Source organism: Dipodomys spectabilis, unplaced genomic scaffold (genome assembly GCF_019054845.1).
Source record: "Dipodomys spectabilis isolate Male_0828 unplaced genomic scaffold, ASM1905484v1 ptg000039l, whole genome shotgun sequence".
Classification (NCBI taxonomy): domain Eukaryota; kingdom Metazoa; phylum Chordata; class Mammalia; order Rodentia; family Heteromyidae; genus Dipodomys; species Dipodomys spectabilis.
The window spans coordinates 2,383,768-2,406,697 of NW_024870716.1; the positions used below are offsets into that span (position 1 = coordinate 2,383,768).

Below are 22,930 nucleotides of genomic sequence, written 5' to 3' on the forward strand. Positions count from 1 at the left end.
TTCTGCCCCAGATGGCTTTGATCTGTCCTTAGACCTCAGACTCCTGAGTAGGCAGGATTACAAGTGTGAGCCACCAGCGCCTGGCTCTTGCCTTGTGTCTTTAACCATGAAAGCTGAAGCCAAAAGCTGGATTTGGCCAGGCAGGAAGAAGCGAGTGCTTCTCACCCACCTTTCTGATAAGAATCTGCCATTGTGAAGTAGTCCCTCGGCAGTCTGCATTAGAGACTCTTACAGTGTCTTCCCAAAGAATGAAATACACCCCTACCCCTTACTACACTACCCTGGAAAGCTGCTCAGGTCAACAATTGTATTTCTCAGGACTTAGCCAGGGTGGAAGTAGGAAAGCATTCTCCCTCATTATGTGGCCTTGGATAAGTCAAGTTCCCTCAGATGGCCTCACTTTCCTGAGCTGTAAAACCAGAGAGCTTGGTTTTATGACTTATAATGAGAACAGTACTCTATGCTTGACTGGCCACTGTAGCTTCCCACACTTACTAGCAGTGATGGAGCCTACCTGCCTGTTACCTGCCGAGCAGTAATCAGCCTAGAAATCTTGTTGACAAAGCTGAGGGCAGAGTTTCCACTGGAAAAAAGCAGCTTGCAGAAATAATTGTTGCCGATAAAAAGTGGAAATTGATCTAAAGTAAGCAGTGGCTCCACTCCACTACCTGGGGCCTCCGGCCTAAGATGCTGCTAAGAGTGACAGACAGTCACCGAGAGAGTCTCGGTGAATGGGAGTTTGTAGCATCTATCAGATGACCCTATATACCCTAATACTGTATGGATGTCAATTCATGGTTTTGTTTTTTTTTTGTGGGGGGTGGTGGTAGTGGTGGTGGCACTGGAGCTTGAACTCCAGTCCTCAAACTCTCATTTGGCTTTTTCTCTCAAGGCTTGCTGCTCTATCATTTGAGCCACACCTCTACTTCTAGCTTTTTGCTGGTTAATAGGAGATAAGAGTCTTACGATATTCTCCCCCTCTACACACACACACACACACACACACACACACACACACACACACACACACACACACACACACACACACACACACACACACAGAGGAATGGCTTTAAATAGTGATCCTCAGATCTCAGCCTCCATAGTAGTTAGGATTATAGACAGGGACCATGCTACCCAGCCCAGTCCATGACTTTTATCAGCTTCTCAAAGATGGATATTCCCCAAATAGTTGATTAAGAGCCATGTCCAGGGTTAAACTTCTAGCCATTGCTGGGCCATCAGCCACTGAATTTCCCCTAGTTCAGTCAGTAGTTAAATGTGTGGTAAGTCTAATAAATGTGCTGAGTCTTGTGATGTTGGGACCCAGCTCTTCCCTCCCCCGACCCCCCCAGGAGACCGACCAATGGGCTGCTGACAGAGTCAGTGGGATCCTTGTAGAGGAACAAGTTGTCCCCCCTCCCCCCCAGGCTTCCACAGGGCCCTTCCCTTGTGGAATTGTCCTATCCAATTTCAGTCATGGAAGTGAAGCAGACATGGTCTATGCTTACCTCATCACTTCCTGCTCTTTTTTTTTCCTTTTTTGTTTTTTCTGCTGATTTTGGTGCTTAGACTCTTGACCTGGATGCTGTCCCTGAGCTCCTTTTTATTTTGCTCAAGGCTAGTGCTTTACCACTTGAGCCACAGCCAGTCTCACTTCAGGCTTTTTCTAGGATTAATTGGAGATAAGAGTCTCTTGGACTTTTCTGCCAAGGCTGGCTTTGAACCTCGACCCTTAGATCTTAGCCTCCTGAGTAGCTAGGATTACAGGCATGAATCACTTCTGACTCACTTCCCGCTTTTACAAGAATCAGGCCTATACTTCAGAAAGTTATGGGGTCTAAAATTATCTCAAATGTCACCCAGGCTGACTTCTTCCCTTCCCTTCTCCCCAGCTAACTGATGTACAACTTAAGCACCATAGATTTTTATGACAATTTGATTGATGACTGCTAACCGTAAAGTATCTTGGGTAAGAAGTCCCTTTGTGGTGACCACTCCAAACCTCTCTTAATAAGGTCTATGGAGAATGTTCTAGAGAGTCATCTTTTAGAGCTGCAAAGAGCTGGTTTAGGACAAGCAGTGACAAACTACAAGGGCTATTTTATCTGTGCGTAAGGATGAGCTTTCTGAGCATAGAGCCATCCATAAAGAATCCAAATCGCATGGGAGACAATTCTCTATCAAGAAAAATATTGATATGAGCTAAGAATAAGATTATTTTGCTAGAATATTCTAGAAGGGATTTAAAACAGATTAGATGAATAATGCCAATTTATCTTCCAGTCTTGAAATTTTCTGAGGTGACTGGTCTATACTGGGTTTTACTTTGGACCTTTCTAATGTCAACCATTCTTGTTCACATTTAAAGTATGTGTGTATGGAGAAGATACAGAGGCTATAGGGAAAGAAGTAGCTTGGGCTGGGTGCTGGTAGCTCATGCCTGTAATCTTAGGAGGCTGAGATCTGAGGATCTCAGTTCAAATTCAGCTCAGGAAGACAAATCATTGAAATTCTTATCTCCAATTAATCAACAAAAAGCAGGAAGCGGAAGTGTGGCTCAAGTGGTAGGGAACAAGCCCTGAGCAAAAAAGCCAGGTGAGACTGTAAGGTCCTGAGTTCAAGTCCCAGTACGGGGACACACACACACACACACACACACACACACACACACACACACACACATACACAGTAGCTTGGATAAAGCCTATTTATGTAACACACTTGCCCTTCCTTCATTATTCCTCTCTTCTCCTGCTCCTTCTTCTGTGAAGTAACAAAGAGGTTGTTCTGGGTTCAATGTCACTTTAGCTGTCAATTTGGCATGCCTTAGTGATGTGTTAGCATAAAGAAATGAACAAATAAAAGGTTAGGAGGGCCATAAGTGCTCACCATTCCATGTGCAAGGCAAAGAATGACCAAAAAATTTAAAAAGTAGCAAGCAAAGAGCATGTGCACACAGTCCATGTGCAGTTAAGGCTGTGGATACATGGACCCATCTACTCCAGAGTCCAATAGATAGCTCACATTGGAGGTGCAAATTTTAGGGAAAATTTTTTTCTCTGCACAGAAATGACTTAGTTTTTTCATTTATTTCTAGAAGGAGTGAGATCTTTGAATGTCAATAATTTTGAGTGTGTGTGCCAGTCCTGGGGCTTGAGCTCAGGACCTTTGTACTGTCCCTGGGCTCTTTTGCTTGAGCCAAGTGCTCTACCACTTGAGCGACAGATTCATTTCCAGCTTTTCTAGTGGTTAATTGGAATGAAGAGTCTCATAAACTTTCCTGCCTGGGCTGGTTTTGAGCCATGATCCTCAGATCTCAGCATCCCAAGCAGCTAGGATTACAGGTAGGAGCCATTGGTATCTAGCAAAAGTGGAAGGAATCAGATTTGGTTTCTTCCTTCAACAATTTTAAAAGCTCAGTTTTGATCACTCCAGCTTCAAATAGGATGGGGACCCATTCCCCACTGGGGTACATGGGCCACTCATCTTCATGCCTTTCCTGTCTTAAGGGTGCATTAAGGCTGCGTGGGTCTCATGCTCAGGCATGTATGTTGGGGCTCCCCTAAAGGATCAGGGAATACATTTCATAAAATGTATACCCTGAACTCATTATGATGGGAGATCTGATCTTGTAGTTGCTGGAAACTTTATTATTTGTTTTAGGTGCCAATAGTGGAGCTTGAACTCAGAGCCTCATGCTTTGGCTTAGCTTTTTGGCTCAAAGCTGTCCTTACGACTTTAAACATGCCTCAACTTCTGGCTTTCTGTCGTTTAATTGGAGATAAGTCCTGTGGACTTTTCTGCCCTGCTAGCTTTGAACCACAATCCTCAGATCTCAACCTTCTGAATAGCTAGGATTCTAGATGTGAGTCACCAGCACCCAGCTTGAAAAGGATTTTAGTGGTCAGCCTCTTGTCCATTCCTAGACTCTCCTCATAGAGTGCTACCATCTTCAAAAATCTGAAGGGGGTCCCGTCAATGTGGTAGAGTTAAACTGAACCCCGGGGGGCTCAGAACTTTGATCCTTGCTTTCCTAGGACTCTACCCCAGGAAATGACCATTTCACAGACTCTTTGAAAAAGTGGGTGCTCACAGAGTGTGCTGGAAGATAGAGGTATAAGGGAGGCAGTGGTTGTGGCTTCGGTGACTGTCAGGAACTGTGTGATCTCATTTCTTGCCAAAAACAAGGTCAAGTCTGGGGTCAGGGTCAGGAAGGTGTTGCTCTGGGGAAAGCCCCAGCCAAAGCAGTGGAATGTTCTATACTCAGAACATGACTTCTGGTTGGTGGGGTGGGGTGGGGAGGGGGCATGTATGACCGTGGAAAGTGAGATGGGGTTATTTTTTTTTTTCACCTGTCCTCTTTTCTTCCCATGTTTTTGCCCTACTTTCCTATTAACTGGCACTTGGACCCAGAGGTTAATCCTGGCTAATCTCTCTTAAAAAGACCTACCAGTAGTGAAAAGTTGAAGGGGAAGAGAGAACTATTGCTTGAAATGGGGTTCTCAGCTTGTGAATAGAAAACGGACCCTGATTGAGGCTTTTGATATTTGAGCCTAAGGATCCTTGGAGGTGAAATATTCTGACCTCAGGATCTGTGTGTGTGTGTGTGTGTGTGTGTGTGTGCGTGTGTGTGTGTGTGTCCTGAGGCTTGAACTCAGGGCCTGGGCTCTGTCCCTGAATTTTGTTTTGTTTTGTTTTGTTTTCTTTAGGCTAACACTCTACCACTCAAGTGAGTGTTACAGCTCCACTTCCACTTTTTTGTGCTTAATTGCCTAGGCTTCCAATCACGATCCTTAGATAGCAGCCTCCAGAGTAGCTAGGATTGCAGGCATGAACCACCAGCATCTTGTTCTCTGAATTAGTAGGTGTGAATGATGTCCAGGGTCTAGGATTGGAAACATGGATGATATATTTCCCTTAGAAAATTCAGAAGTATAAATATATAAAATGGTATTTATCAACATGAACTTCAGGAAATAGAAACAAGATGTTATTTTCCTTGGTTGTTATTTTTGTGTCTATTCTTTTTGTCTTGTTTGTTCATTTATCTGTCTTTGGGAGGGCAAGGGGAAGCACAGAAATGGAGGGACAAAGGGTAAACAAATACTCGCTACACCCTATGTTGAAAATGAACTGTATGGGCTGGGAAGGTGGCTCAGTGGTAGAGCACTTGCCTTGCATGCAAGAGGCCCTGGGTTCGATTCCTCAGCACCACATAAGAAAAAAGAAAAAAGCCAGAAGTGACACTTGTGGCTCAAGTGGTAGAGCACCAGCCTTGAGCTGAAGAGCTGAGAGACAGCGCCCAGGCCCAGAGTTCAGGCCCACGACCAGACCCCCCCCCCCAAACTGGGAAGAAAGGGGAATGGGGTGACATTGTCCAAAAAAGAAATGTAGTCATTACTTGACTTCTGTAACTGTAATGCTTCTGTATATTACCTTTATAATAATAATTCTTTTTAAAAGTGCTGATTAAAAAATAATAAAGAAAGAAAATGTAGAAGAGTAGAGACTCAAGGGGTACGCTGCCTAGTTTCAAACCTCAGTTCCAAAGTAAAGCTACCTTCCTGTGCTTCAGTTCTCCTCTTGAGACAAGGATAAAGGTAGGTGCCAGTGGCTCACTCCTGTAATCCCAGCTACTGGGGTGGCTGAGACCTGATCAACAGAGTTCAAAGGCAGCTCCAGTAGATAAACTCTTATCTCTAATTAACTGCATAAAGCTAGAAATGGAGGTGTGGCTCAAATGGTAGAGCACCAGCATTCATCAGAAAAAGTCAAGAGTGAGAGTCAGGCCCTGAGTTCAAGCTTTCGTACTGGCACAATTAAAAAAAAAAGATAGGGATAATAACAGAGCTCACCCAACAAGGGTGTGGTGGAGGTTAAATCCAAAGCATGAGGACCTTGGAGCAGGTCCCAGTATAAAGCAATAGGTGTCTTCTCTGATGGCTATCACTGGCAATGGGAGGAGTGAGCAGGAGGCAGAGATGTTCTTGGGTGTGACCATCTACCTGCCCTCATTTGGCTGTACCGGGTGCCACTACTTGCCTGGCCCCAGACCTGGCAAGTCACTCAAAGTACTCTGAACTTTGGTTTTACCATTGATAAAATAAAATGGCTTCCTACCTTCCAGACTGCAGGACTTAGCAGATAGTAGATTTTTTCCGAACTATGGAGTTTTGTGCAGATGCTGGGGCTTGAACTCAGGGCTTGGGCTCATTGGTCCCTGAGCTTTTGGACTCAAGGCCAGTGTTCTACCACTTGAGCCACATCTCTACTTCTGTTTTTTGGGGTGGCTAATTGGAGATAAGAGTCTCATGGAGTATTTTGCCCAGGCTGGCTTCAGTCTGCAGTCCTCAGATCTCAGCTTCCTGAGTAGCTAAGATTACTTACAGATGTGAGCCACTGATGCTCAACCAAACAGTTGTTTTAAGTTCAAGGGTGACAGTCTACCTGGATGACCCCTCTGACGTCTGAAAACTCTAGGGGATGATAACAGGAGGGCAATGGTCCTTTCTGTGTGTATTTTCCCTTCACCTCAGCCTTCCTGAGGATCAGTTAGGGACTCTGGGAAATCTATAAGATAGAATTCAGAAGAGCTGGGGAACATGAGCTGGGGAAAGCAAGGGACATGAGGGAGAGCATGGCTAGGGTGGAGTAGCCTGTCCGTTCCCAGCAGGCACAGCTCCCTTCCACCCATAGCCATAAGAGTTTAGATTACCTCAGAGCTTCAGCCGCTTGGCCGTTCCTCAAGGGTCCCCTGGGGACCCCACATCTGAGTACAATGAGTTCAGATCTTGACAACCCCTTAAATTCTCCTTTCCCCTGCCTAATCAGGAGGGCACTAGAGGAGAGAGAGAGAGAGAGAGGAGGGAGGAAGGGAGAAAGTAAAAGAGAGAGGGAAAGGGAGAAAGAGATAGAAACAGAGAGAGAGCGACAGAGACAGAGAGACAGAGAGATGGGGGATTGAGAGAGAGACACAGAGGAGTCTCTAAAGAGAAACAACAGCTGGAGGACTGGACCTCCCTACCTGGGTTTAGCTTAAAGGCCTCTGCTAAGTTTCAGGGTCAGGTAGCTGAAAAAAAATATATGTATATATAATGTCCTATCTCATCTTGTATTGACATCAGGGAAGGGGAGAAGTGTGTATGTGTGTGTGTGTGTGTGTGTGTGTGTGTGTGTGCAAGTCTGTCTGTCTGTCTTGTGGGTACAATTTTGCCAGTCCCACCTGATGAGCTGTCATGCTGGATTGGGAAATCAACCCTTTCCCAGCCTTAGCTGAGGCCGGGGGCGTTAAACATGTCTGGGAAAGAGCTAAAATCGGCAGGAAAACATCTTGTTAGAAAGCCATACATTGCTGTGTGTAACCCTGCAGCACCTGCTCCACCTCCCTCCCCCGTGTCTACACACAAACAGGAGATCCCAGACACTTGCCTTCGAAGACACCTCAAAAAGACACAGACCAGGGGCCTGTGCTGCTGTCCCAGTCAGCACCGCACTGCACCCAGCTCCTGCAAGGCTCCGGTGCAATCCTGCCTGAGGCAGCCATCAACTCCCCAGTCTCAGCAATGTGCCAGGGCGGCCCATGCCTCTGCTTCCCAGAGTGTTCCTACTATCCGAGGGCAGGTCAGGGAGCACAGCAGGCCTCCTTAGAAAGAGGTTCTCCTACAAAGCTACAATGCCTAGGTGCATCATATAAAATACTACTTACCCACATGAACTCCAGGAAATAGAAACCAGAGGCTGGTTTTTCCTTCCTTGCTGTTTTTGTTTTCTTTTCTTTTTGTCTTGTTTGTTCATTTATCTGTCTTTGGGAGAGCAAGGGAGGAGCTCAGAAATGGAGGGACAAAGGCGGAACAAATGCAGCCGTGGTACTTACTAGATACTATGTTGAAAATGAACTATACAACTTGTGGGTGGGAATGGAGGGAAAAACTGGGAGAATGGGAGGGAAGAGTGACAAAAAGAAATGTACTTCTTACCTGATTTATGTAATTGTAATCCCTCTGTATGTCACCTTTATAATCACAATAAACTTTTTTTTAAAAAAGGGAAAAATTGTTCTTCAATCTGTGCACCAGTGGCTCCTGTCTATAATCCTAGCTACTCAGAAGGATGAGATTTGAGGACTGGAGTTTAAAGCCAGCCTGGGCAGAATGGTCTGTGAGACTCTTATCTCCAATGAACCACTAAAAAGCTAGAAGGGGAGCTGTGGCTCAAGTGGTAGAGCACTAGCCTTGAGCAAAATAGTTCAAGGGAAGCACCTAGGCTCTGAGTTCAAGCCCTAGGACCAGCACACACACACACACACACACACACACACATTCCTCCAGTCCCTCAACATCCTGGTTGTAAGAGCAGGACGAAGGTCTTGGCATCTGCAGTTCTGATTATCACCCTCACATCTCACATACTTCATGCTGCTTTCTACCTCAAAGGACAGCCAAGCCTGGCACCTGTCCAGACACTCCTGCCAGCAATGACATGGCAGTTCTACACACACACACACACACACACATCCCCAAGAAGTAACTTCTGTCAAGTGTTGAGTCCTTGATCTAGGACCTGATGTCCCTAGCAAGAGTGTCCTATGGTTTGCTGGGCTCCATAGAGGAATGATGCTTTAGATAAAATGTTTCATCCTCTACCTTTCAGAATCCTTTTGTTTGGACACATCTGTGGTAGAGCACAGTAGAGCACCCTTGAGTTCCACTCACCTGCCCCCTACTCCTTCAGGTAAGTGCACCGTCCTTGTCAACCACACCTTTCCTGGCTTACTTTCCAGGGACAGGGGAAAGTCATGGGACAGAGGAGGGGAAGGCAGGGAGTCCTACCCGAGTCCTTGCATGTGTAGGATCTGTGTCACCAGAATCTACAGCTGAGATCCACAGGCATGAAGGCTAGGATAAGAGTTCAGAGAGGGACTTTGCTGGCTGTGAGCTGGGATCCGAGGGGCTGTCTTATAGGTTCAATGTTTCCTAGCTCCCACCTTCTCCTTCTCCTGCCCTCCTTAGTCTCTGCTTGTATCTCCTGCAGCTTTCAGCTCTCAGATATTGAGAATCCTAGGTCCCTTCTCCACATCTGGATTCTGCTCCTGAGTGCTTGGCTGGATTCTCTCTCCGACCCCTTACAATGGTCTGCTTCCCTTGTGGGCCTCTGGATGGGGATCCAGTCTTTCTGACCAGCCTACCCCAGTGCTTGAGCTCTCACCTGCAGGCCAGGCCACTTCCTGAAGTGGCACTGTGCCATGTGATAGCATTTTATTGTCCTAACTCCCTTGTGTCATGTCATGACCAATGAGGCTGAGCTTGTTGGATTGAGTTGAGAAATGAGGCGTTCCCATCTCTGTGATTCTCTCCTGTCTCTGTCTCTGTCTCTATCTCTCTGTTTCTGTGTCTGTCTGTCTGTCTGTCTATCTAGCTATCTCCCATGCCAGTACTGGGACTTGAACTCAAGACTTAGCTTCTTCACTCAAGGCTGGTACTTTACCACTTGAGCCTCAGCTCCATTTCCAGACTTTTGCTGGTTAATAGGAGATAAGAGCCTCATGGATGACTTTGTTGCCCAAGTGGGCTTTAAATTGTGATCCTCAGATCTTAGCCTTTGGAGTAGCTAGGATTACAAACATGAGCCACCAATGCCAGGCTCTGAGTTCTCTTTTTTCCACCAAACCCACTGGCTGTTGGGGAGTTTGGATGACCCAGATGCTGTACAACATCCTGATGACTTGGAGATACAACATCTGAGCTGACCCTGGGTTAAGCCACTGACCTATTACCTTATAATGCGAATGGGCAGTGGGATTCCTGCCCATGTCTCAGATGCTTCTATGTTCTGAAAACTTGTAGGAGTTATCTTGGACTTAGGATGGCTGACCAAGGACAGTGTCCAGGTCCTGAGTTCAAGCCCCATGACTGACAAAACAACAACAACAACAACAAACAAACCTGTCTCTGACAATTAATTGTACATGATTATGTATAATTAACCATGTATGATTCACATTATTCAGAAAGACTTTAAAAATAATGTTAAATGAATTGAACACAAAAAAATGAAGGAAAAGATTTTCATTACCTTGATGACAGGACACCAGGGACAAGAGTCTTTAGATATGACTTGTCTGGCTGTGAGGAACAGGGCCTGGAATAGAAAGGATTCAGGTTTGGGCATTAGAAGGCTCCCCATTTTCCTCTTGGATGACATACAGGACTAGATAGAGGCTCTGGCCTGTTCAGATCTGCTCCTGAGATGGAGCAGAGCTAGTGAGGTGCATGTGCATATTAGAATCACCAATGAACTAAAAGGTATGTATGTATGTATGCATGGATATATTTTGTGTTGGTTCTCAGCCTGGGCACTGTCCATTGGCTTTTCCATTCAAGGCAGGTGCTCTACCATTTGAGTCATATCTTTATTTCTGGCTTTTTGGTGGTTAATTGAAAATAAGTATCTCATGAACTTCCTTGCACAGGCTGGCTTTGAACTGTGATTCTCATATCTCAGCTTCTTGAGTAGCTAGGATTACAGGCATGATTCATAGCCACTGGTGTAAACTCAGGCTACAGCCTAAACCCCAGGCTTGGCTAAGCTGTCAGGGGCTGTGGCAGAGGGGTAATACAGAAGATGCCAGGTGGCCCTGCCATTGACTTTGGTCCTGGATGTGGCCTACCTTTTATCTTTGCAGGGATGGAGGCAATGGCAGCCAGCACTTCCCTGCCTGACCCCAGTGACTTTGACCGGAATGTACCTCGGATCTGTGGCGTGTGCGGAGACCGAGCCACAGGCTTTCACTTCAATGCTATGACCTGTGAAGGCTGCAAAGGCTTCTTCCGGTAAGTCCTCCTAGGCTCCACCCCAGGAGGAACAAGGAAAGAAGAAACAAAGTTTTCCCTTGGGAACTCCTGGGCTTCTGTTGATCATGTGACGCTGGGCAGGAGTGCCTTCTTCACCTCCTCTCAGCTGAAGATGGCTCCTCTGACCCCCTTGGGAGCTGCTTTCCTGGGGTGATTGTGTTTCTTCTCACTAGTCCTTGGCATGAGGGATGCCAGTGGCTCACACCTGTAATCGTAGCTACGCAGAAGGCAGAGATCTGAGGATCATGGTTTGCAACCAGCCCAAGCAGAAAAGACTATGAGACTCTTCACTCTAATAACCAGGAAAAAGCTATAAGTAGAGCTGTGGCTCAAGTGGTAGAACACCAGCCTTGAGTGAAAAAGCTAAAGGACAGCATCCAGGCCCTGAGTTCAAGCCTTAGTACCAACACACACAGGGGAAAAAAAGGAAGAAAGAGAGAAAGAAAGAAAGAAAAAAGAAAGAAAGAAAAGAGAGAGGGAGGAAGAGAGGGAGGAAATAAAGAAAGAGAGAGAGAGAGAGAGAGAGAGAGAGAGAGAGAAAGAAAGAAAGAAAGAAAGAAAGAAAGAAAGAAAGAAAGAAAGGAAGAAAATTAGTCCTTTATTCCTTGCCCAACCCGTGTGTCTATACTTCCAAGCAATTTTCCTCCCCCACAGAGGCTGGAAGCGTCCTTATCAGTCAGATAGGTCTTTGGGGAAGCCCCAGGACTTGGCTTTAATGCTTGAGTTCCTGTCCAATCCAAACTGTGCCTTGGAGCAGGGGAGAGTGCATTCCTGACTGGGTCACTATGCCTACTCTGGGCCCGGCACTTCACCCATGGCTTACTTACCCTAGGTATGAACAGCAACCAAAGATGGCCCAAGCCATGCCAGGAATTACCAGAATTCCTGTTTAGTCAGTCAGGGCTGGTGTCTCCAGCCTCTGCTCTTCTCATGTGAACTTGGGATCTTAAGAGCTAACAGTGTGGGGAGAGCACTAGAGAGGCCCAAGCCTCTCTTCCTTCCGATCACAAGCCAGGGAGAGAAGGTAGGGAAGGGATGGATTATGGGGTGGAACTGGGAACCATGAGAAATTAGCATTTGGCATACATTGGAGGAAGAGAAAAGAGTATCCAAGAAAGAGTTTGTGTCAATCTAGACTGGCAGTGGCTAAGAGGAGGACAGGGCTCTAAAAATCAAGGGAAGCAAGAATAGCCAATGCTGGTGAATTAGGCCTGTAATCCTAGCTACTCAACGTGGCTGAGATCTGAGGATCATAGTTCAAAAACAAGCCTGGGCAGGAAAGTCCAAGAGACTCTTACCTCCAATTAACCACCAGAAAGCTGGAAGTGGAGCTGTGGCTTAAGTGGTAGAGTGCCAGCTTTGAATCAAAAAGCTAGGGGATGGAACCCAGCCCCTGAGTTCAAGCCTCTCAAGCAGGGAGAGGAAGAGAGGGAGAGGGAAGTAGAAAGACAAAGGAGATGGAGGGAAGGGGAAAGAAGAGAGATAGACAGAGAGACAGACAGCGAAAATCAAGTCCAAAATGAGGATGCTAAAGTTTTCTGGCTCCTGTCTGAACTGGGCAGCAAGGTGACTCTGAGTACAGGCCATTGTATGGGATTCTCCTCTATCTCAGGGGCTCCCAACTTACCTGCTCTCTACCCAGGAACTAGTAAGCTTGAAGTTTCATAGCTTGAGCAATCACTGGACAGCAAGGGTTCTGTGGGTGCTAATTGCCTATTTGGCCTGGTGCAAGCAAACTGGGCCCTTGACTTTTGGGTAGGCTGCTTCCCAGCTTGGAGAACCAGACCAGCAGCCTTCCTGGCACTAGGTACTGGTGCCACATCTATCGGTCCTCAGGGCTGACTGAAACCCACACTTCTCATAGGGTGTGAGCTCCAGAGCTGGAGCCCTGGATGCCAGGTAATTCTGGGCCCTTTCCTGCCAGGACCTGGGAGTGGGGAAACTACCTTTGGAGAGATAATAGAGGAGTCTGGGCATACACATCAGGGTTTACTTCCCATCATACAACCCATAATAAGTATGTGGGATGGAGTGGCGGCTGTACATTTATTAATTGGACATCCTGGACTTCCTGTGTTCAGTTAACTGATCACATGAGTGTCTTACACAGATCTCTGTGGCCACCACTCCAGTCTCTCCCAGCCTGCTTCTTTCGCTCCCTCCCTCGCCAGATCTCAAGGAACATGGGATCAAGAGCTGCCAAAATGGAGATTCTCTCCAGGAGTCTATATGTCACCCGGCACCAGCCAAAACATCTTCCATAGCTTTGGGGGCTGTATGGTTCATTCATGAAGTTCCTATTCCAAATCAGCGCTCTCTTCCCCTGGGGTACAGCTCTGTGAATGGAACCCTCAGGTGGCTTCTTGTCAGGTTGTATTCTACAGATCAGTTTCTCAGTAGTTTGTTGTTGTTTGGGTTCTGATAATTTTGAGATTGTTGTTGGTGATTTTACTCCTTAAATGGTTCCCAAGCTTAGCATAGTACTATCTAATATTCTGTGTGTGTGTGTGTGTGTGTGTGTGTGTGTGTCTGTGTTTGTACTGGAGCTGAAACTCAGGGTCCCAAACTATCTTTGGCTTTTTTGCTCACAGCTACTGATCCACGCCATCACATCTAACTTTTTGCTAATTAATTTGTCTTCCCAGCTTGCCTTTGAACCTTGATCCTCAGATCAACCACCTAAACAGCTAGGATTAAAGGTGTGAGGCATCGAGCCACAATCTATTATTATTATTATTATTATTTGCTAGTACTGGGGCTTAAACTCAGGGTCTTAAACTCTTCCTTGTTTAAGTCTGGCCCTCTATCATATGAGTCACAGATAATAATTCTGTTTTTATGCTGGTTAATTGGAAATAAAAGTCTCACGAACTTCCCTGCCCAGGCTGGCTTTGAACGATGATCCTCAGATATCAGCGTGCTGAGTAGCTAGGACTACAGGTGTGAGTCACTGGTGTTCAGCTCACTCTAGTATTTTTAAGCAAAGAAAGCCATGGTATGTCTTATATGAGCTATAGTGCTCATTCAGACACAAGATGTTAGTGCTGTTCACTGTTCAATAGTTCAATAATAATAAATCAACAATATTTTGTGCCCATCCAGGGGTGCCAAAAATAAAAATTAAAACAAATGATAACTAAATCAACAATACATATGAAATATAGTGTCTTTAGACAGAAAAATATATAAATCAGTGTTATGGATTTGTCAGCTGGTGCTGGTGGCTCATTAGGCATCAGTAGGCTCATACCTGTAATCTTAACTACTCAGGAGGCTGAGAGCTGAAACTCCATGAAACTCTTCTCTCCAATTAACCACCAGAAAACCAGAAGTGATGCTGTGGCTCAAAGAGTGCTAGTCTTGAGTGACCAGGCCCTGAGTTCAAACTCACAACTAACCCACCCCTGCAAAAGAAATGTTATGACCTCAGTTGTTTTTTTTTTTATTGTGAAAATACCATACAGAAGGGTTACAATTACATGGGCAAGGTAATGAGTACATTTCTTATCAAGCATTGTTGCCTCCTCCTTTGTTTCCCCTTACCATCTCTTCCCATCTCCCCCCCCCCAGTCCACCCCCCCCTCCCCCGCACCAAAGTTGTAAAGTTGGTGTTTCGACATAACGTCTTGTACATCTCATTGTTGCAATGGGTCCACCTTTATCCCTATTTGGAATTCTATGCCTCCATCAGAAAGAATGACATTGCCCCATTTGTTAGGAAATGGAAAGACTTGGAAAAAATTATATTAAGTGAAGTAAGCCAGGCCCAAAGAAACATAGGTCCTATGGTTTCCCTTATTTGCAATAACTAGTATATGTCTGAGTCAAGCAGAAATGGTCAGATAAGTTGATGTTAGGTGAAATGAATCCCAAGATAAGGACTCAAATGTTTTTTCTTCCTTGACCTCAGTTTCTTAGGAGCATAAACTTTATTTCCCTCAAGAGCAAAGGTCCAGTATTTGTAAATCCAATGTTCACAGTGATTTATATAGATTATAACTACTGTGAATAAGAATCTATTATATATATCAGTTCTCCTCTTCTTTCCTCTGCTGTCTCCTCCTTTTCTTCATCCATATTTTACTTATTTATTTTTCATTTTAGTCTGGTATTGATAATTACTTGAAGATTCTTGCCCCTTTTACCTGTTTTTTGTTTGTTCTCTTGTTTTTGTTTTTGGAGTGTGTATGATTATATTTGTGTGTGCTAGTACCAGGGCTTAAACTCAAGGTTTGGGCACTGTCCCTCAGCATTTTAGTTCAAAGCTGGTGCTCTACCACCTGAGCCACAGCTCTACTTCTGGCTTTTTGCTGGTTAACTGGAGTCTCATGGACTTTCCTGCCCAGTCTAGATCCTTGATCCTCAGATCTTAGCCTCCTGAGTACCCTGATCCTCAGATACCAGACTCGTGAGTAGCTAGGATTACAGATGTCAGCTACTGGCACTTAGCTACTTACATCTGTTTGTTTGTGCAATTTTGATCCCAGGAAGTAGTTTCCTCTGGAGACCAGAAATGTTTTTGCCAAGTCTTGGCTCTCAAGAAGCACCCTCAACTCTGTCACAGCAGTTTTCAGAGTTTTGTTATAGTGATATTTCATGGACTCTTTTACAAACCCTGGGGACAGGTCATCCTGTCTGACCATGAGTATTCTGTTTGGTTCCTGAGATAAAACTAAACTTCTCTGGGGGCTAGTTATGGTCATCTGAGCAAGTCCAAGACTCAAACCAAAGGGTGACCAGAAATGAAATTGAAGGGCGACAAAGGTTGGACCACAGTTCTATTGATCTACAGCCAGGAATTAGAGACCATTGTGGGTCAATTCCCAAAAGCAAGTTCATGTTGCATCTGCTTCTGCTGTTCTGTATATGGATATCATCTGAGAAAGATGGTATTTCCAGTGTGAAATAAAAGTCTGCAAAAGTGATCTGTAGGTGGTCAGAACTTTTTGGCTATATATTAACAATCAGAGCATAATAAGTAAGGGCTGGAGGAGAAAAATCTTTAGATTGACTACAAACTAAAGATATACAAATGTATCATATATATGATATATATGTGTATACACAGCATATATACATATATGTATAAATGCACAAGTATATAATACATATATATGTATAGTTATATACATGTTTCCATTTGCATATATTAAAACATTATTTAATATATAAATATATAGATATTAGCTCATATGTAATACATAAAATTTATATAATGTGTATTAGACATAGTGAATGCTCTGACCCATATTTATGTATCTTAGTGTTTCTCTCATCATGGATAATGTTGTCTAAGGTCCAATATAAAAGGAAAGGTATAAATGACAGAAAAGAGTATCAGAGAGATTCCTTTTGCAAAGAGAACAAATCCAATGATGATGTCTTACAGATGACTGGTTAAAACTGGATATGTAAGTCAGTGGTAGACTATTTGCCTAGCTTGTCAAGTCCTTGTAAGTTCATCCCTGGAAAAGAAAGGAAGGAAGGAAGAAAGGAAGGGAGGGAGGGAGGGAGGAAGGAAGGAAGGGGAGGAAGGGAGGGAGGGAGGAAAGAGGGAGGGAGGTAGAGAGGGGAGGAAGAGAAAAGGAGGAAGAGAAAGGAAGGAAGAAAGGAAGGAAGAGGGAGGAGAGGGTAGAGGACTGGAAAGGAGAGGAGAGAACAAGAGGCAAGGGGAGGGGACTGAAAAAGAGGAAAGAAGAACAGAAGAGGACTGGAGAGGGAATGGAGGAGGATAAAGGAGGGGAGGACAGGGGAGGGGAGGAGAAGGGAGGGGACAGAGGAGGGGAGACATTGGGAATCTGTGTGCTGCAGGCTCTAAGATAAAAGGGACAGTGTGGAGTCAGTGTTTTTGTTTGCTGGCCCCGCAGTCTGCAGGGAGTTTGTTAATTATGGGTCTTGCGAAGGACAGAGGGAGTAAAACACAGGCTAGTGAGGATGCAGGAACATGAGGAATGTTCTGGCTTTCAGGAAGATCACTCAGCTGATATTTGTAGCTCTTCTAAGAATTCTGATGTGAAGGGAAGCAGAAAAATGGGGCAAATGTCCAGCCAATTAAACCTCAAAGTGCTTAACTTCACTAGAGTAAATAGAAATCATGGGAGGAGCAGCCACATAGGGCACTCTAGGGGCACAAGTAAATGACTCACCAGGAAGTCATTGTTGCTGGACAGAACTTTGGCCAGGTCAACTGGTCTCCCTCCACAGATGTCCTGGGATGTGGATGAAAGAGCGTAAGTGTGGTTGTCTATGGATGGCCCAAGAATAATGTGGAGAAACTTGTAATCCTAGCTGCTCAGGAGGCTGAGATCTGAGGATCATGGTTCAAAGCCAGCCCAGGCAAGAAAGTCTATGAGACTCTTATATCCAATTAACCACCAGAAAATTGGAAGTGGCGCTGTGGCTCAAAGTAGTAAAGCACTCGTCTTGAGCAAAAAAAAATGCTCAGGGACAGCACCCAGGCCCAAAGTTCAAGCCCCACAATTGACAAAAAAACAAAACACAGTGGGGGTGGGGCAGGGGGGAGTGGGGAAGATAGCTGCAATGGTATGAAGATAGTATGTTTCTTTTGGTCATTGTTCTTGTTTCTTTAGGATTTAACACTCTAATCTTAGATCTTTTATTTAAATTCATTCTCAGTGTACCCTGAGGATTCTTTCTTTTCTCTCCTCTCCTCCTTCTTTTTTTATTTTTCATTTTTCGTGACACCACTACTGGGGCTTGAATTCAGGACCTGGGAGCTGTTGTCTCTGAGCTTTTTGGCTCAAAGCCGGCACTCTGCCACTTGAGTAACAGCTCCACTCCCAGCTTTTTGCTGGTTATTTGGGAAGAAACTTTTGTGGACTTTCTTGCCTGAGCTCACTTTAAACCATGATCCTCAGATCTCAGCCTTATGAGTAGCTAGGTTTACAGATGTGAGCCGCCAGTACCTGGCTTATTGGGCAATATTTTTTTGGCGGGGGGGGGGGGGGGGGGGGGGGGGGGGGGGGGGGATCCAGTCGTGGGCCTGAACTCTGGCCTGGGCGCTGTCCCTCAGCTCTTCAGCTCAAGGCAAGTGCTCTACCACTTGAGCCACAGCGCCACTTCCGGCTTTTTTCTTTTTGCTTATGTGGTGCTGAGGAATCGAACCCAGGGCCTCAGGCATGCAAGGCAAGTGCTCTACCACTGAGCCACCTTCCCAGCCCCTTATTGAGCAATATTTGACAGCTAGAAGTGATTTGTATTTAAGGTATGCAACACCGTGTGTGTGTGTGTGTGTGTGTGTGTGTGTGTGTGTGTGTGTGTGTGTGTATTAGAGAGAGACAGAGAGAGAGAAAGTGAGAGAGAGGACGAGCTCATGACCACTACCAAGTGAGGTAAAATGACTATCACTTTGCACAAAGCTTTTTCATTGCTCTAGATCTTTGCAGTTCCTGTATCTTAACCAGGCCCTGGGATCTCTGTGACCTTTAACTGCAGACCCAGTCCACTGGGGGTATATGCTACTATCAGAGGTCCCCATTTTTTTTTGGGTCCAGTCATGGGGCCTGAACTCTGGGCCTGGGCGCTGTCTCTCAGCTCTTCAGCTCAAGGCTAGCGCTCTACCACTGGGGCCACAGCGCCACTTCCGGCTTTTCTCTTTTTGCTTATGTGGTGCTGAGGAATGGAACCCAGGGCCTCAGGCATGCAAGGCAAGCGCTCTACCACTGAGCCACCTTCCCAGCCCCATAGAGGTCCCCATTTTTGACCAGAGCCTTACTGTCCCAGACTTGAGCCCCTAGCCCCTGGCTCTTGATGCTTTTGTGAACGTCTTGTCTCTTTCGTATTTTGATGAATTGGTCTCTGGCATGAAAATCAGTAAGTGTCCTCTCTCACCCCTGGCTTTCTAGAAATGCTGTCTATATTTAGCATGGTTGCACCACCCCTGGCCCTTTTCCTGAGCTAGGGTATAATTGCCAACCATCCAGAGGATGACAGGGTTCAGGCTCAGAGAACAGCAAAGGCATTGGGCTCCCTTAGAATTCCAAGGCTCTTGTTTCTCAGAACACCAAACCAGCTCACAGGCAATTAGCTTTGGGAGGAAGGTGGGGTAGGGTATAGGTCTTCAAGATAAAGCACAGAGCCAGGGTTGGGTGGCCTGGCTGCCTTGACTCTTTGTGGGCAGAGACTAGATGACAGCCATATGTGTGGAAATGCTTTTAGGAGGGAGGAGTGGAGGAAATTGGTCTTGAAGTCAAGAAGACCTGTGGCCCAGGAAACATATTGGAGTAGACATGGCTGAAGTCCCTGGGATTGAGGTCCAGGTTCTGGGAAGGCCCTGGCATTGGCTGTTGGAGTAAATGAGCTTCCTGAGGGCTCAACCTGACTGCTGACCACTACCTCGAGTGTCAGGTGTCTCCACCCTCCCCCTCACCAGCCCCTTCCTCTGATTCTGTATTTAGAGGCCCTGGGAAGAGTGGATTATTTGTATTTTCAAATAAGAATAATAATTTTAAAGCTCCAAGCCAGGTGCTGGTACTTTATACTGGTAATCCTTGCTAATAGTTCAAAGTCAGTCCGGGCAGCCAAGTCTATGAATAGCTAATTTCCAATTAACTAGCAAAAAATAAAAAAACAAAAACAGAAGTGGAGCTATGGCTAAAGTGGTAGTGCTGTGAGAGTCAGTGCCTGGCTCCAGAAAGAGCTCAGGACTTTACTCTCCTCCTCCTCCTTTTTCTCTTCTTTCTCTGTTCTGGTTTCCTCCGCTTCTATCATCTCTTCTCCTCTGGAATACTCTGGAGCTTCATACTAATCTCATACAATGAAAGCAAGAACACTAGGATTTCTACCTACAAATTTTGGTGTTGGGGCTGGGAATGTGGCTAAGTGGTAGAATGCTTGCCTGGCCTGCATGAAGCCCTGGGTTCCATTTCTCAGTACCACAGAAAAGGCCAGAAGTGGTGCTGTGGCTCAAGTGATAGAGTGCTAGCCTTGAGCAAAAAGAAGCTCCAGGACAGTGCCCATGCCCTGAGTTCAAGTCCCAGGATTGGCAAAAAAAAAAAAGGTGTTTGGTCCTGGTCCTAGGGCTTGAACTTAGGACCATTTGCTCTTACTTGACCTTTTTGTGCAAAGTGGCACTCTACCACTTGAGAAACACTTCTACATATGGCTTTTTGGTATCAGTTGGAGATAAGAGAGCCTCACAAACTTTCCTGGCTTTGAACCTCAGTCCTCAGATCTCAGTCTCCTGAGTAGCTAGGATTACAGGCATAAGCCATCAGTACCAGCTTCAAGTATTTACTTTTAATTCGACTCTACATTTTTAAAATTGTTTATTGCATTCTGACCCCAAACCTACCTACTCCTGTTGCCAGATACAGTTGAGCCAATGGATATCTGCAACCTCTCTTATATGGAAGCCTGAAATTGGGCTTCAGATGTCAAATAATAGGAGAAAGCATTTTTTAATAAGTAGAAAAGGTGGTAAGGCTCCTAAATCTCTTTCCTGAAGAAAACAAAACTTGTAGTGGGAAGGCTGCCAGGCTTACCTAGAAGTCAACAGCAGCTCCTCCTGAAAAAAAAAAAGTTGAGGCTGTAAAACGCCCTGAGGGCCCCCTCCTGGGGGGTCTCAGGAATGACAGATGGGGTCTCAGAAGGGACTTGGGACCCTCTCCTGAACCTCAGGAAGAGCTTGGCCCCACTGGACACTGGACACTGCTTAAGGCTTTGGTGGGTGTTGCTGGCCATGCTATTGGACTCAGGGCATCATCTTAGCTCTGTTTGGTACCTGGGACACTGAAGGCTTGCTTCACAGGAAGAGTTTTGAGCCAGCCAAGACTGCGGTAGGAGGAAAGAGCAGCCTCTCAGGCTTAAATGCCGGGGGGGGGGGGGGGGGGGGGGGGAGGGAAGGAAATGAGAGTTTGCTCTGAATTAGAAACTTCTGGTCTTCGGGTAGGTTTAGAGAATTGTGGGCATTTGTGGTAACAGGTGACGAATCCTCAAGAACCGCAGGGGAAGGAGAGGAAGAAGGGAGGGGCATCCAGCCCACGTTCTGGAATAGACAGATGTGTCTGTGGTGACCACATCTGGGGAGCTCTAACACATCCCACGAGCTTTCATAGTCTGCTGTCTCTCAGGAAAATATTGGGCCTGTGGTGGAGGTGGAGAGGTGAAAGGCATTCATTTCTATGATGGCAGAAAAGGCTCACCAGTCTCTCTCTGGGCAGTTGCCACGTGGGGCAAGTCTAGGCTTTAGGCAGGATAGATTTGGTGTTCACTACCTCCCCTACACAACCCCAAGTCTACTGTTGTCCCTTGGGTAAAGAGGGTTATCAGATGGGGAGACCACAGCCAAGATCAACCGCAGCTACTTCCTCTACCTGCTGGGACCCCCCCAGCCTTGAGCTGTGCTGATGGGCCTCTGCCTGGGGCTATTTACCCATGGGCTTCACTGCATTGAGTTCCAAAGTCGAAAGCAAGTTAAAAGCAGAGCCTCTGGATCCCTAAGACTTCCAGACCTGAGAGCTTTCATTTCTGCCTTATTGCTAAATTTCTTAACCTCAGTGGCCCCCACTATTAAATGAGGAGACACTTGTGGACCCAAGACTCAAGTGACCCAAGAGTCTTTGATTGCCTGCAGCTGCTGCAGGACCTTCTTCAAGTCTCATTTTTGGGATCAAGTGGGCCAGCTCCCTCTGGTCTCCATCTGTGTGTTTACTAAAGAGTATGATTGTCCTTTATCCCATTGTTCCAGTGAACAGAAGCAGTGTTTGGGTGTTGGGTTTTGTTGTTGTTGTTTTTTAAGGCAAGACTGAGGATTGAATTCAAAGCCTTGCTCCTGCTAGGCAAACTCCCTACTGCTTGAGCCATGTCCCCAGTCCTTATCATTTTCATTATTTTTCAGAAAGGTATCATTTTTTGTCCATCATCCTCCTATTCATACTTCCTATATGTCTAAGTTGGAGTATTCTAAACTTTTTACCTGGAATTGAGCTCAAACCTTAACACGATCACTCTCAGTCTCTTGCGTAGCTAAGATGACAGGCATGAGCCGTGTACTAGGGCTTGAACTCAGGCAACTGTCCCTTAGCTTTTTCACTCAATGCTGGCCCTCTACTACTGAACCACAGTTCCACTTCTGGCTTTTTGGTGGTCTATTTCTTTGCTTGCTTGGCTTTTTGAACCACAATCCTAAGATCTCAGTCTCCTGAGTAGCTAAATTTCCAGGCACGAATCACCAGGGCCCTGCAAGTCACTTTTCACTAAAATTCATAGCCAGTGTCTGTATCTGGAGAGGATGAGGTCTTTCACTCAACTCAGGGAGAAAAGAGGTAGAGGGGAATTTGGCTCTAAAGATGCTGTTCCTCATGGAAAAAGTTATCTGCTACTGTCTTTCCTGAGCTAAGTCTTGTTAGTTCCTTTGGGAAGATAACTAGAGCTGGAAGAATACCGGGAGCTTCTAGGAAAGGGATGGTGAGAGGCTGCCAGAAAGGCACCTTGAAGGCGATGTTCTCCATGTAGCCTCCCAAAGTTCTCATGGGGTGCTGGCAGTAAAGAAGAACATGGAATTAGGCAAGTGAGTCCTTAAGTTTGTACATGCAGGGACATGCATGCATATGCTACACTATACACATGAACACCCATGCACACACACAAATGTGCAAACACACATACACCATGTATACATGGACTAGAGGGTGAGGTGCTACCTTCCTAGCTAAGAACTGTTTTTGTAGGTTTCGGTTTTCACAGAGCCCTTGCTTTGCTGCCTTTCAGAAAGCCAAGGTCAAGTTGGACTATATGCTGAAATCTTGTCTCAGGAAAAAAAAAAAAAAGCCAAGCACTAATGGCTCATGCCTGTAATCTCTGCTATTTAGGAGGCTGAGTTCTGAGGATCTTAATTGGAAGCCAGTCAGGGCAGGAAAATCCATGACATTTTTTTTTTTTTTTTTTGTCAGTCATGGGGCTTGAACTCTGGGATTGAGGACTGTCCCTCAGCTCTTCAGCTCAAGGCAAGCACTCTACTACTTGAGCCACAGCTTCCAGTTTTCTGGTGGTTAATTGGAGATAAGAGTCTCTCAGACTTTCCTTGCTCTGGCTGGCTTTAAATGGTGATCCTCAGA

General features: G+C 45.7%; 1 protein-coding gene across 3 annotated transcripts in view; it reads left to right on the forward strand.

Annotated features, from left to right (window-relative positions):
* Vdr (vitamin D receptor) overlaps positions 1–22,930 on the forward strand; it is a 63,157-nt gene that overhangs the window by 16,054 nt on the left and 24,173 nt on the right. For 2 of the 3 annotated variants that reach the window (XM_042677741.1, XM_042677739.1), the window contains exons 2-3: positions 8,653–8,733; positions 10,685–10,832. In XM_042677741.1, the coding sequence (XP_042533675.1) occupies positions 10,687–10,832 (146 nt within the window). In that variant the 5' untranslated portion in view covers positions 8,653–8,733; positions 10,685–10,686. The remainder of the gene's footprint in view (positions 1–8,652; positions 8,734–10,684; positions 10,833–22,930) is intronic. The other variant, XM_042677740.1, reaches the window with a different exon arrangement.